Source organism: Otolemur garnettii, unplaced genomic scaffold (genome assembly GCF_000181295.1).
Source record: "Otolemur garnettii isolate 467f Iridium unplaced genomic scaffold, OtoGar3 scaffold00218, whole genome shotgun sequence".
Taxonomy (NCBI): Eukaryota; Metazoa; Chordata; class Mammalia; order Primates; family Galagidae; genus Otolemur; species Otolemur garnettii.
This window is the reverse complement of record NW_003852613.1, coordinates 1,426,253-1,439,965: the sequence shown is the minus strand read 5'-3', so window position 1 is coordinate 1,439,965 and position 13,713 is coordinate 1,426,253. Positions and strand designations below refer to the sequence as shown.

The following is a 13,713-nucleotide window of genomic DNA, read 5'->3' as shown; positions in this document are numbered from 1 at the left end:
CAGCAGTAGCCAGTAGTACATGGCTTAAAGAAGAAACCCATCTCTTGGTGAGCACAGATTGAGTCCACGTTTTTGAAAGCTGAAGCAGTAGCATTGTTACTGTTTAATAGCAATCAGAATATGTCTTTGGCCCTTACTTAGGTCGTAGTGCTCACAGTGAGGTCTAGTTGGGCTTCTCTGGAACTTGATGCATGCATCTGTGAGGGTCCTCACGGGGTGGGGCCTCTCCTGTCCTGCCCACCACCCTGGGCTCCTTCCCCAGGCAGGTAGGACTGAACACCTTAATCTGGGGTATTTGCCACTGTTATTCACTGGTTCTAGTAGCAAGTGTGGGCAGTACCATTCAAGGAGGAAACTCAGGGAAAAGCAGAAGTTAATAAGAAAGAGCTGGATCTTTGAGAAGCAAAGTATGAGAAGTATATACTTGACATTGAATTGGGGAGTGGGGAGAAAAAAAACCTAGACAAAATTGAAAGTTAAAGATCTAGAAAGACATTTAACCCAGATGGAAAATCGCCTTAAAGCGCACAAGGTAATGTTTATACTATTAAACTAAAGTATAAACCAAAAATCAAAATACTCAAAGACAATTTTTCAGAAAATATGTTTTCAAAATTGATACCATAAGGTTAGGAAAATGTGAACAGAGTAATAGCCAATGAAGATACGGAAAGCTGTCCTCAGATCAGTTCCTGATCCTAAATTACTTGTGATTACAGTGTTTTAAGCTTTTAAGGAAAATTATACAGAACTTAGAAATGTTCATTCTTCAAAAGAAAATACAACCCTGGCTTTCCAAAACCTGAGAAAAAATAACAGTGAAACAAAAGCATAGAGCACTGTGAATAAAGATATGAAAATCAGAAATCATACTAGTGAATATAATACTTGAAAATAGAATTTATTATGATTAAATATGACTTGTAATAATTTTGGGTGTAAGGAAATCTATTAATGTAACTTAGCATACTAGGATGTTAAATAAGGAAGACCACGGAGTAACCTTAGGTATTCTAAAATGCGTATTAGTTAATTCAGCATCAATTCCTAATTAAAATGCTTTTTTTGGAAGACTCATAGAAAGCTATTTCCTTAACTTGATAGAGTCCTATGCCTTTTAAAAACCTATGGCAAGGCCAGGCATGGTGGCTCACGCCTGTAATGCTATCACTCTGGGAGGCTGAGGTGGGTGAATTGCTTGAGCTCAATAGTTCAAGACCAGCTTGAGCAAAAGTGAGACTCCCGTCTCTTCTAAAGGATTGCTTGAGCCCAAGAGTTGGAGGTTGCTGACGCCACAGCACTCTACCCAGGGTGACAGCTTAAGGCTCTGTCTCAAAAAAAAAAAAAAAACCTATGGCAAGTGTTACAGTTCACAACTAAGCGTGGTTCCCATTTGTATCAAGAAAAGACAATGATGGGTGCTGTTATTTAATCTGTTGTTCTGGAATTTCTGTACTATAATTAAGCAAATAAGAGGTAGATATACTAGAAAATATGACAAAAATGAAATGAAGGTGGTATTATTTCATATCAAAAAAAGTAAACGAATAAAACTGTTAAGATAAAGCACTGATAAACACTTAGAACTAAAGAGTTTTTCAATTGGCCTTATATCAGAGCAATTTTTAATTCTTTCTCTAGTAGTAGCCAATTAGAATATCAAATGATCATTTATACGCAGTAAAATCAAAACTTGTAAATAACCAGGAATAAGTAATTTTACCAAGATCTCTAAGATTTAAACCACAGCTTTTTTGAACAATATAAAAAGACTACTTCATAAATGGAAAAATTAAATAGAACACATTTTTCCTAAATTTATACTACTCATCTATGTAGCATGTGTTTACTGAGCACCTGCCATGTGCCAAGCACTATTATTTTCTCAAGGAATTTTTGTTCTTCTCAAGAGACTGACAGGGAATGCACTGTTTTCATGATGAGTGCTCAGTCCTCACTGCTAGAAGTGAGGAGAGGTGACATCTGAGGAGACCAGATGGCAATGAGAGGACAGCCATGTGGCCATGCAGGTGGAGGGCATAGCCAGAGCAAAGACCCTGGAGCATGGACATGCACTTGATGTGTCCAGGGCCCCTTAGGGACTTGGGAGGCCTGCAAGACCATTGTGAGGGCTCCTCTCTGAGTGAGAGGGGAAGGCTCAGGAGGGATGTGGGCAGGGATTGAGGCCTGCAGCAGCTGTGTGTTTGTTGGGAGGGCTCAGGCCAGCACTGGGAAGGCCAGTGAGGGGGCTACTGTGGTAATGTAGATGAGGGACATTGGTGGGTCAGACCTAGGATGTAACACAGGAGTGGTCAGAAGAGGTCAGAGGTGGATTTCCTGCTGGGTCAGATAGATATGAGATAAGCAGAGGGTATGAGTGAGTGCAGTGAGTGGGACAGGGGAAGGATGCAGTTGCTGTAACCTGAGACAGAGAAGTCTATAGGAAGCAGTATAAAAATAGAGATGTTTGTTAGAGGAAATAGTTTAGAGTTTGGTTTTGGACATGTTAAGGTTGCCAGTGTAAGTGGACACACTGAGTAGGTATTTGGAGATACAAGTCTTGAGTACAGGAACAGGTTCTGGGTAGGAACAGAGTCTAAGGATGGACACTAAGGGTTGGAGAGTTGAAACCAGCAAAAGAAACAGAGAGGCCAGTCACAAGAGTGAGGAGAGCCTAAGAAGACAGAGCTTGTTTGCCACACATTGCTGAGAGGCAGGCTGAGGACTGAGAGTTGACCTCGGGACTAGAGCATGGAGGCTACTAGAGGCCTTGGCAAGTGCAGTTCACCTTGGTGTCACTGAGTAAAAGCCTTTCTGGAGTGTGCTCAGGAAAGTCTGGGGAAGAGCAGAGCTAGATTGAACCAGATGGAGCTTCAGGCAATGAGGAAGACAGAGAAGAGAATGGGAAGTGGTAGTGGGTGGAATGGTGGGGTCTCAGCTGGAGGTGAGGACATGGGCAGGTGGCAGGCAGTGGGAGGACGGCAGCTTCAGCAGAGCCAGGCTCCTGGTGGTATTAATGTACTGTTGGACCTGAGAGTGAGCTGGAAGCATGCAGCTGCCGGTTGGAGTGTGGAAAAGTTGGAATTTAGAAGAGGGTTGCAGTGATCTGGCATGGAAGGTCTCTGGACGTAATCAGGGGGATGAAGGTAGGGGAAACCAAGGTCGTTGGTAGAGGAGGAGGAGCTTAAGGAACCAGGAGCCTTAGGTGTTAGGAGAATCATCCTCCTGGAATCACCAAGAGTGATGGTGAGAACAACCGTGACCCTCAGCTGAGGGCAGGATCTCAGATGGATCGATCCGCAACAAAGGAAAGGGGTGGCGGGTATAGGCTGAAGACAGAAGCTCCAGACCTGGAGTTTAGGGAGAAAGTCATGTATGTGGATTTATTACACAAGTTCAGCAAGGACTCCAAAAGGCCTTTGGAAGAAGAAGCACTATGTAATGTTACTGGTGAGACATTGAGAGTCTCAGTGACAGAAACATTCAAGCATTTGGGGTAAACCTGGGACCACTAAAAGAAGACTGCAGTGTACCTAAGAGCTTGAGGTATCGTCAGGGAGCCGTCACTTGTCAGAAATTGGATTCTTCCCCACATGTGACATATTTGTGAAGGAGGAGAAATTAATTTAGATTCTTACTCAATATAGAATATGCCAAAGTAAATTCTAGATATTAAAGAGATAATCATTCTAAATAACTAAACCAAGAGAAAACAGAGTTGAATGTTTATCAGCCCTCTAGTACAGTTAATAAGCAATATAAGAACTCACAAAAGAAGATAACATGGCAGTCCTCACTACACAGAGTATGGAGTACAGAGAGCTGGATGGGGACTTTTGCAGGTGATGCTATATTACAGCCAGTGCACAGACAGAGTGTGGAATACAGAGAGCTGGACACGGACATTTGCAGGTGATGCTGCATTACAGCCAGTCCATGGACAGAGTGTGGAGTACAGAGAGCTGGACGGGGACGTTTGCAGGTGACGTCTGCATTATAGCCAGTCCACGGACAGAGTGTGGCATATAGAGAGCTCAATGGGGACGTGTCTCAGGTGATGCTGCATTATAGCCAGTCCACAGGCAGAATGTGGTGTATAGAGAGCTGGACAGGGACATTCACAGGTGATGTCTGCAGTACAGCCAGTCCACGGACAGAGTGTGAAGTATGGAGAGCTCAACAGGGACATTCACAGGTGATGCTGCATTACAGCCAGTCCATAGACAGAGTGTGGAGTACACAGAGCTGGACGGGGACATTCACAGGCAATGCTGCATTACAGGTAGTCCATGAACAGAGTGTGGAGTACAGAGAGCTGGACAGGGACGTTTGCAGGTGATGCTGCATTACAGCCAGTCCACGGACAGAGTGTGGAATACAGAGAACTGGATGGGAACATTCACAGGTGATGCTGTATTACAGCCAGTCCACGGATAGAGTGTGGAGTACAGAGCTGGATGGGGACATTCACAGGTGATGCTGCATTACAGCCAGTCCACAGACAGTGTGGAGTACAGAGAGCTGGACGGGGACATTCACGGGTGATGCTGCATTACAGCCAGTCCACGGACAGAGTGTGGAATACAGAGAACTGAATGGGGACATTCACAGGTGATGCTGCATTACAGCCAGTCCACAGACAAGAGTGTGGAATATAGAGAGCTGGACGGGGACATTTGCGGGTGATGCTGCATTACAGGTAGTCCATGGACAGAGGATGGAGTACAGAGAACTGGACGGGGACATTTGCAAGTGACATCTGCATTATAGCCACTCCACGGACAGAGTGTGGAATATAGAGAGCTGGACAGGGACATTTGCAGGTGACTTCTGCATTATAGCCACAGGTGATGCTGCATTGCAGGTAGTCCATGGACAGAGGATGGAGTACAGAGAACTGGACGGGGACATTCACAGGTGATGCTGCATTGCAGGTAGTCCGTGGACAGAGGATGGAGTACAGAGAGCTGGACGGGGACATTCACAGGTGATGCTGCATTGCAGGTAGTCCGTGGACAGAGGATGGAGTACAGAGAGCTGGACGGGGACATTTGCAAGTGACGTCTGCATTATAGCCACTCCACGGACAGAGTGTGGAATATAGAGAGCTGGACAGGGACATTTGCAGGTGACTTCTGCTTTATAGCCAGTCCACGGACAGAGTGTGGAATACAGAGAGCTGGACGGGGACATTTGCGGGTGATGCCTGCATTATAGCCAGTCCACAGACAGAGTGTGGCGTATAGAGAGCTGAACAGGGATATTTGCAGATGATGCTGCATTATAGCTAGTCCGCGGACAGAGTATGGAATACAGAGAACTGGACAGGGACATTCACAGGTGATGCTGCATTATAGGTAGTCCATGGACAGAGGATGGAGTACAGAGAGCTAGGCAGGGACATTTGCGAGTGATGCCTGCATTACAGCCAGTCCACGGACAGAGTGTGTAGTACAGAGAACTGGACGGGGACGTTCGCAGGTGATGCTGCATTACAGCTAGTCCATGGACACTGCTGAGAAAATCAAAGCTCCTTGCTGGGTTCACCTCTGAACCTATCTTCTCTGATCTCCTAGGACTTGGGTACTACAGATTAATCCTTATGTTTCCATGTCTGCCCTTCTAGGACTCTTACGTTGCTAGAGAAAGTTCTTGTTTTCTTCATTTTTTAGGTCCTGGCATCATGTTTATTAAACCCACTATACAGAAGACCTACTAGTAGACAGTCACAATCTAAGCACATTAGTCCAAAGAGATATTAGGTAATAGATGAGCAGATGTGAGCAGTCTTCGCTTTCACTAATAATTAAACTAAAATTTCAAAATATGAAATGTACTTAATTCAGTCTGAAGGAAAAAAGTCGTAATTCTCGTTGCTAATCAGAGTTTTGGGCTTGGCGCCTGTGGCTCAAGCTGTTAAGGCGCCAGCCACTTACATCTTAGCTGGTGGGTTTGAATCCAGCCTGGGCCCGCCAAACAACAGTGACAGCTGCAACCAAAAAATAGCCGGGTGTTGTGGCGGGCGCCTGTAGTCCCAGCTACTTGGGAGGCGGAGGCAGGAGAATCACTTGAGCCCAGGAGTTGGAGGTTGCTGTGATCTGTGATGCCATGCATGGCACTCTACCCAGGGCGACAGCTTGAGGCTTTGTCTCAAAAAAAAAAAAAAAGTTTTTGAAGCAGACATTCTACATGTAGAAAGATGTGCGTATAAATTCCTAAGGCATCTTTGCAAAGCATCCTGAGCGTAGTGGCTCACGCTTGTAATCCCAGTGTCCCCCAAGCTGAAGCCAGAGGGTCCCTTATGGCTAGGATTTTAAAGCTATGTGACCTGTAATTGTGCCACTGTACTTCACCCTGGGCAAGAGAGTGAGACCACGTCTCTTAAAAAAAAAATAAGAAGGAAAGAAAAGCAGTATACAATTCTGTGAGACTCTAGACCTACAAAGATATTCGGATACTCTGCCCAGGTTTCCACTCTGGGGTATAATCCAGAGTGACACACTCACAGGAGCATTAGCATGGAAAACAAGGACCTAGTTAGTGTTTGGTGTTAAATCAGTTCTGTTTACAGCGGTGAGTACTCTTAGAGACATCGGATTCAGGACCAGAAAGAAAAGAAGCCGTGAAGAGCACATGGGGCACCAAGCACGACATACACATGTAGTCTATCCAGTCTGAACCCCGGTGCAACACAGTGTGGACAAGAGTCGTCAGGCTGTCACTGAAGATTTTTATAAACTAAAAAATTTTGCTTATATCTATTTTAAAAAAATTGAATGAAGAAAGGACTCAATAGCTCTTACCTTGCAGCTGTCTGTTTCTTCGACTCACCAATCATTCTTCTGTATGCCTAGCACTGCACCAGGTGCTGCAGTTGGAAAAATAACCAAGACCATGGCCTTCACCCTGATGGCAGGATAGGCAAGGTTGGCGCCATTGTCGTGGCAAACCTCCTCAATGCCTTGTTGTGTGCCTGGCAGGGTGCTGTGGCAGTTCTCACAGTTAACTCTCACAGGGACTCTGTGAGGAAGGGTTTTGTTTCTCAGTCTGCACTTGACAGATGAAAAAACTGCATTATTCATTCCGTTAGGAGGCATAGAAGGGAAGGGGTGCTCCTGGCAGGTCTGGGAGGTGAGGCCTAGTTCTTGAGCAGGAGAAGGTGGAGTTGCCTGGCACTCAATTATTAAGCAGCCCTGGAGTTCTGGCTGTGCCAGGTTTCCCCCCAAGTGCTTACTCTCTCTGTCTCATGCCTAGAGGCTTCAGAGAGGAAGACTGTGTTGGACTGGAGAAGCCGGTCAGCAGGGCTGAAAGCCATGTCCCAGCCACCCACCCGGGAAGTAGCAGGCCTGGCTTCCCCTGCATGGGTAATGCCACGTGGTTCCCCAGCGCTCAGCTGCTTTGTCTATAAGAGGAGTGAGGCACTGGGGTCAGTTAGATGGCTGGTTGAAAAACTTCAGCAGAGAACTTGTTTAGGCTGATTAAAGAAAAGGTCTGGTTGTGATGGTCCCAAATCACTTGTCCACAAGACACGAGAACCCCTGGCATACAGGGGTGCTGCCAAGTGCCCACTCCCACTAGGTCCGAAACAGGTAAGAGATCTTACCACAAGCCTCTGTCTTCTTCCAGATGTGATGGATGTAGCATGGTCTCCCCATGATGCCTGGCTGGCCTCGTGCAGCGTGGACAACACTGTGGTCATCTGGAATGCTGTGAAGTTCCCAGGTCTGGGCCCTCTGACTGGGTAGCGGTGGGCCCTGGCAGTTTGCAGCAGCAGCCTGTGAGGTGCAGGGAGTCTCAGTCCTGGGGGTGGCAGGCGCATCACAGTGGCCTAGGATTACGTGTCTTCTCAGTGACCTAGTTCCTTTTTTCTTTATCTGTTACCTTTGTTTAAGGTTATAAAGAGATTTATAATAAAGAAAAGTAGTAGCTGAGTGCTGAGACTAGCACTGGGGCCACCAGCACCCTCATATACATCATGTGCACCCTACTTCTGGACTCTTGTTTTAGCTCAGTCACCATCCCCTCTGCAAAGCCCCTGGACAGAGGTGAACTGGTACAGACTCAGTTCTGCAAAAGATTGATTTTTCTTATTCCTTTGTTTAAGATCACAGCAGATGGCATAACCTGGTACAGTGCTGCAGTTTATAACTAGTAAAATACTTCTCATATTCCCACTCTGTATTTAGAGTATGTTTTCCTCATGGGCTAAAATGTATCATCCGTGGGCTTGGATTCAAGTCATTTTCACTCTCTTTGAAAGCCACCAGCATGTGTGGGGACATCAGTCTGGCTGCAGATGGGCAGTTTTAGAGATGGGGTAGCATTTGGATTGCATGTCTATAAAAGTTGCATGCTTTATCTTCAGCCGTGACTGAAAAAGACTCAGCCCACTGTCCAGCCCCCTGAGCTGTGAGGCCTGCTTCCCAGGTAGCTGCCTGCAAGGCACATGTCAAGGGCTGATGTCACAGCCAGAGAAGGGCAGCAAAAGTGGGCAGGACCACCTCCTTTAGACAGGGAACAGGGCAGAGCAGTGGCTCTGTGAAAACTGGTGCCCCTGTCTACTGCCTCCTTGGTGCCGTCATTTCTTCTGGTGGCTTTTGCCTTTTTGGAGAGCAGATGAAGGGGCGAGGCTGGCCAGAGCAGGCTGCTGAAATCCCTTCTCTTAGAGATCTGTCCCATGACCCACCAATTACAGCTGTGTTTTCTACGCAGGGCCGTTGGCTTTCCTCAGGTGACACCTTTCCACGTTTCTTTTTTCTTCACAGAAATTCTAGCTACTCTGAGAGGCCATTCTGGCTTGGTGAAAGGGCTGACTTGGGACCCTGTTGGTAAATACATAGCCTCTCAAGCTGATGACCGCAGCCTGAAGGTGTGGAGGACGCTGGACTGGCAGCTAGAGACCAGCATCACCAAGCCTTTTGATGAGGTGACTGGAGATAGCCCAGGGAGCTGTGCCCCACATCTGCTTCAACCTCTTACTGACCTGGCACAAAAAGGGATGCTGGCTGTAGCCAGATCATGTGAAGGAGAAATGCATGGGCTCCAGGGGTCTGTGCAGGCCAGTCAGGGTTCCCTGGGGTGCACACTCTGGCGCTAAGAGTCAGGTGATAAATCTTTCATTTGTGAGAAACTGTTTATTGTCCAACTTTGAAGTGAAAAAATGTTACAGATTTTAAAGTTGAAGATATAACTGGAAATGTCCCTGCATCGTTGTGTTACCCAGCTCATTGCCATAGATGCAGATGAAACTCTTTCTTACCACATGGGATTTACATCGAGCTACCTGCAGAGTGGCTGCTGTGTTATAGCAGGGCGTGATGGGAAGACTCTTCGGTCTCCCCTCGTTGTACTGCAACTGTGTTTGTTGTATCCACTCTGCAGCCCAGCCCGTTTGGAATGAGAGCTCGAGATCACTGTTACTCATTTGGTACTGAAGTGTTTACTGTACATAAGGCGTTACTGGGTGCTGCATTATAAAAGTGGATTGAGATGGAGTCTCCCTTTTGAAGCTTATAGCCCTGTGAAAAATACAGACATTCATGTCAGTGGTTAACTATGTTGATGGAGTTGTCCATTGCAGAAGTAGCCCAAGGGAGTGACTGCATCAGGGAAGGCTTCAGAGCAAGGTACACATGAGTGAGGCTTTGCAGAAGAACAGCCATTTACCGCTGGTTAGGGCTGGCTGCAGGAGGGGAGTGAAACCCATGTGTTTAGCTCCCCAAAACTGACACCAGCTCCCCGCCCAGGGAATATGAACGCCATGTCACCTGGCTTAGTCCTGTCCTCTGTGGCTCCCCGGGCATATGAATGCTGTGTCACCTGACTTAGTCCTGTCCTCTGTGGCTCCCCGGGCATATGAATGCCATGTCACCTGACTTAGTCCTGTCTTCTGTGGCTCCCCAGGCATATGAATGCCGTGTCACCTGGCTTAGTCCTGTCTTCTGGCTCCAGCTGCTTGGTACAGGTGATATGGGCTCTCATACCTTCTGGTGTTGCTTAGGGCTCCAGGCAAGTCCCACAAGCTGTGCTCCCTGAGGTGGCTACAAGAGTGTCTTGAATATCAGGAGGAGTTGGCAGTGCTCTTAGCCTCGTCTAGGTGGGCTCATCCTGCCACCCCAGATGCGATGGGGGTCCTGTGGCCTGGGCTGGACGTTAAGCCTTGCGATGTCACTGCACTCAGAGCCTGCTTTGTTCTGTCCTACTGTGGACATGTGAGGGCAAGATCTTACCCCCTAAGTCCTTAGGGCTGCTCCAGGCCCACCTTGAGCTTTCAGGAATTGCCTCTGGACCCATATCATGTCACAATGCAGGTGAAAGAATGTGACGAGTTGGGGATAATACCTTTGTACTGTGCATGTTACAGTTTAAAGACCATGGTGGACCTTTTTCTCTTGGCTGGTGTTCTCACTACTGTTGGGTGAGCAGACCGGCTCCTCTAGGCTTCCATGTGTCAGGGGGTGTTTTCACTATGGCAGCACAGCCCCCGGAGGGTCTGCAGATGTCATGTGGTGGGTTCACAGGTGCTGTACAAAAGTGAGTCAGTGGCCAGAGAGATTTGACTCACACAGAGGTGATGGTTCAAAGAGGTAGCCTTCTTGCAGATCCACACAGCACCTGTGGTTCTGTGCTGGAGTCTTTGTTCAGCTTATGGGGTTGGGAGGAAGGTGGCATGCTATAGTTCCCAAATTCATATGACAGAGCCCTTTTTGAGTGGCAGAAGCTCGGGGTGCATACTCTGCTGTCATGAATTTGTAAATCAGTTTGACTTTATTCTTGAGGCGAGAGTTTTGGTCACAAAGTTGGTCTTGAGCTCCTTTCAAGTGCAGCTGTTTTTTTCAGTGTGGAGGGACAACCCATGTGCTGCGGCTCAGCTGGTCGCCTGATGGGCATTACTTGGTCTCTGCCCACGCCATGAACAATTCTGGCCCTACTGCCCAGATCATTGAACGGGAGGGCTGGAAAACGAACATGGACTTCGTCGGGCATCGGAAAGCGGTGACTGTTGTGGTGAGTGTGTGCAGGGGCTGAGATTCAGCACATACTCATTCCTGTTAAAATACTTTAAAAGTAATCTTATAAAATAGAATATATATTTACGTTTTTTATTGGCAAGCTTTAACATAGTATCACCAAAATTTGTCTTTGGTTAAGAACGTTGAGGCCCCACACTAGCCTTCACAGGAACTCACGCCCAATATTCCCCTTGCCTGGTACCCCCCGAGCAGCGTGCTTGTCTCCACACCCAGCAGTAGTCAGTCACACTTGCAAGCACATGCTGTGGGTTCCAGAGTTAGGAGGTGTCTCCTCACCATCCTGTGGAGGGCAGAGAACACAAGCAGAACTGTCGTGGGCTTGATAGGGGCTTCTAATGAGAGTGTGTTGAGAGTGCCTGCAGGAAGCTATTATGTGGTTGCAGCTAACCTGTGAGAACCAGGACCTTCCCAATATTACTAGATTGGCAGTCTGAGGTGGATAGAAGGGAAGAACTATCCAGGGCCCTGGTGCAAACATGCTTATCATTACCTGTGCTTAAATTGAAAATAAATGTCATACATTGTACCTAAAAACATAACTTTTATATAAATAAAATGCTGCTCATCAAATTTTTTTTTTATTAGAATCCATGTAAGATTTTGTTTAAACCAAGGCTTTGCTGCTGAAATGTTTGAAGATCACTGCCTCATACTTAGCACAGTGCTTCTGTGTGATTCTCTCATGCAGTCCTCACCACCACTTCAGAGCAGCTCACGGGGGTCACAGCCTCCGTGAGGCCCTGCAGCCACATGGTGGGAGTGGAAACTCAAGCCAGGGTCTATGTCTCCGGGTTCTGGCTGCTCCACTGTTTCCCTCTGGCCATTTCTGCCAGCTGGAGTGAAAACTTCTATAGGCCACCTGATGCCAGGTTCTCAGGAGCCATCCTTCCTCAGCCCTCAGTTGTCCTAGCTTGGGGAGTCTAAGAGCTCCCATCCCCTTTCAATCTAGGAAGGTGGCTGGAAGCTCAGTGTGTGCTTCCAACCTTTTAAAAAATGATAGGCAAGTAAAACTGGGGATGGCTCCTTGGGCTGAGCAGCCAGTCAGGCACCTTTGCGTGACATAGCTGTGGTCCCTAGTACAGTGAGATCATGAATGCCTCTCGCGGGCTGAGCAGACAGCTCTGCTAGACAGCTGTGGTTATGAACAACAAATCCAGCGAAGAGAGAAAGAGCACAGTGGGTCAGGCACCTCCTGCCGTTCCCTTTATCTCCCTTACAAAAATGTGGAGCAATCTTGTCCGAGAAGCCCCCTTACAGGCTCATCTCCCTCTGTCCTTAGCCCTACCCCAGTCAGGGGGAACTAAGAAGGGCCAGGGTTTTTTTGTTTGTTTTAGTTTTTTGGCAGTTTTTGGCTGGGGCTAGGTTTGAACCTGCCACCTCCAGCATATGGGGCCGGCGCCCTACTCCTTTGAGCCACAGGTGCCACCCAAAGGGCCAGTTTTAGTAGGAACTCATCCTAACCCCCTGGCTGGATGGAGAGAAAGGGAGAGTTTGGTGGTGCAGGCTTCAAATCCACATTCCCCCACTTGCTGGTTTGGTGACTGCCTGTGTTTTCTGACCTCCCTGAGCTTTCATTTCATCAGCAATCAAATGCCTCATAGGTGGTTATGAAAAAACAATAATGCCCAGTGCCTGGGCTTGCAGAATGTCAGAGTACTCCCACCAGCCGGCTGGGATTTTGGTATGTTTCTGATGCTTGGGCATGGAGTACATACCTGATGCTTGATTAATATTTTAACATTTGTTATTTGACTTTAGAAATTCAACCCAAAAATCTTCAAAAAGAAGCAGAAGAATGGGAGTTCTGCGAAGCCCAGCTGCCCGTACTGCTGCTGTGCTGTTGGCAGCAAGGACCGCTCGCTCTCTGTCTGGGTGAGCCCCACCCTGAGCTTTGCTGCAGGGCGGGAACTATGGGCTGAGAAGGTAGTGAGCCTGGAGGCCTTGAGGGAAAGAGAAACTCAGTGCTGCTGATGATAGTGTGTATTGCTACCCTGTGCCTGGGTCAGCCCCTCCCTGAACGACAGCAGACTCTCCTGCTGTCCTGGAAGGAAGCACTGGGGACTGGACCTGGGCCATCTGGGAGAGGCTATCCTGACCCCCCAGTCAGAGCAGTTCCTGCAGCACCAGACTCAGGCACCCTCAGTGGGTGGTCAGTGACACAGGAAGTATGTTGCGTTTGGTTCCTAATAGAAAAATCTTATTATTAACATTTGACATGTGTAAAACTCCTTCACCTAGAAGCGCAACTTGGTGAATTATCTTCTGTGTTTATAACCATTGTCACCACTGCCTAGAACATTCCTTGTCCCTTGAACGCTGTGCTCTCCCCCACTCAGGCACCTATCCGATGGCCTCTGTCACGTGATTTTGGTCTGCTCTTAGACTTCATGCAGACACACTGGGGCAGTGTTTACTATTTTGTGTCTTGTGTTTCTTTGCATTTTCGAGACTCATGTTGCCACACTAAACAGTGGTTTATTCCTTGCCATGGCTGTGTAGTGTTCACTCTGTGAATATTCCACAGTTGTTTGTTCTCCTGTTGATGGACATTAAGGTTGTTCCGGTTGGGAGATGTTAAGACTAAAGCTGGTACGAATACTCTGCACACACCTCTTTGCAGACAGGTTTTCATTTCTTTCTACCTAGTAATAGAGTTAGTCTCTCTCTGAGCTCCCCCATG

At 47.4% G+C, this 13,713-nt stretch overlaps 1 protein-coding gene across 2 annotated transcripts in view; it reads left to right on the top strand.

Moving 5' to 3' along the window:
• Window positions 1–13,713, top strand: part of LOC100957290 (protein HIRA) — a 101,526-nt gene that overhangs the window by 28,438 nt on the left and 59,375 nt on the right. For both annotated transcript variants that reach the window (XM_023508029.1, XM_003801698.2), the window contains 4 exons: window positions 7,627–7,722; window positions 8,766–8,926; window positions 10,840–11,007; window positions 12,792–12,905. In XM_023508029.1, coding sequence (XP_023363797.1) covers window positions 7,627–7,722; window positions 8,766–8,926; window positions 10,840–11,007; window positions 12,792–12,905 — 539 coding nt within the window. The remainder of the gene's footprint in view (window positions 1–7,626; window positions 7,723–8,765; window positions 8,927–10,839; window positions 11,008–12,791; window positions 12,906–13,713) is intronic.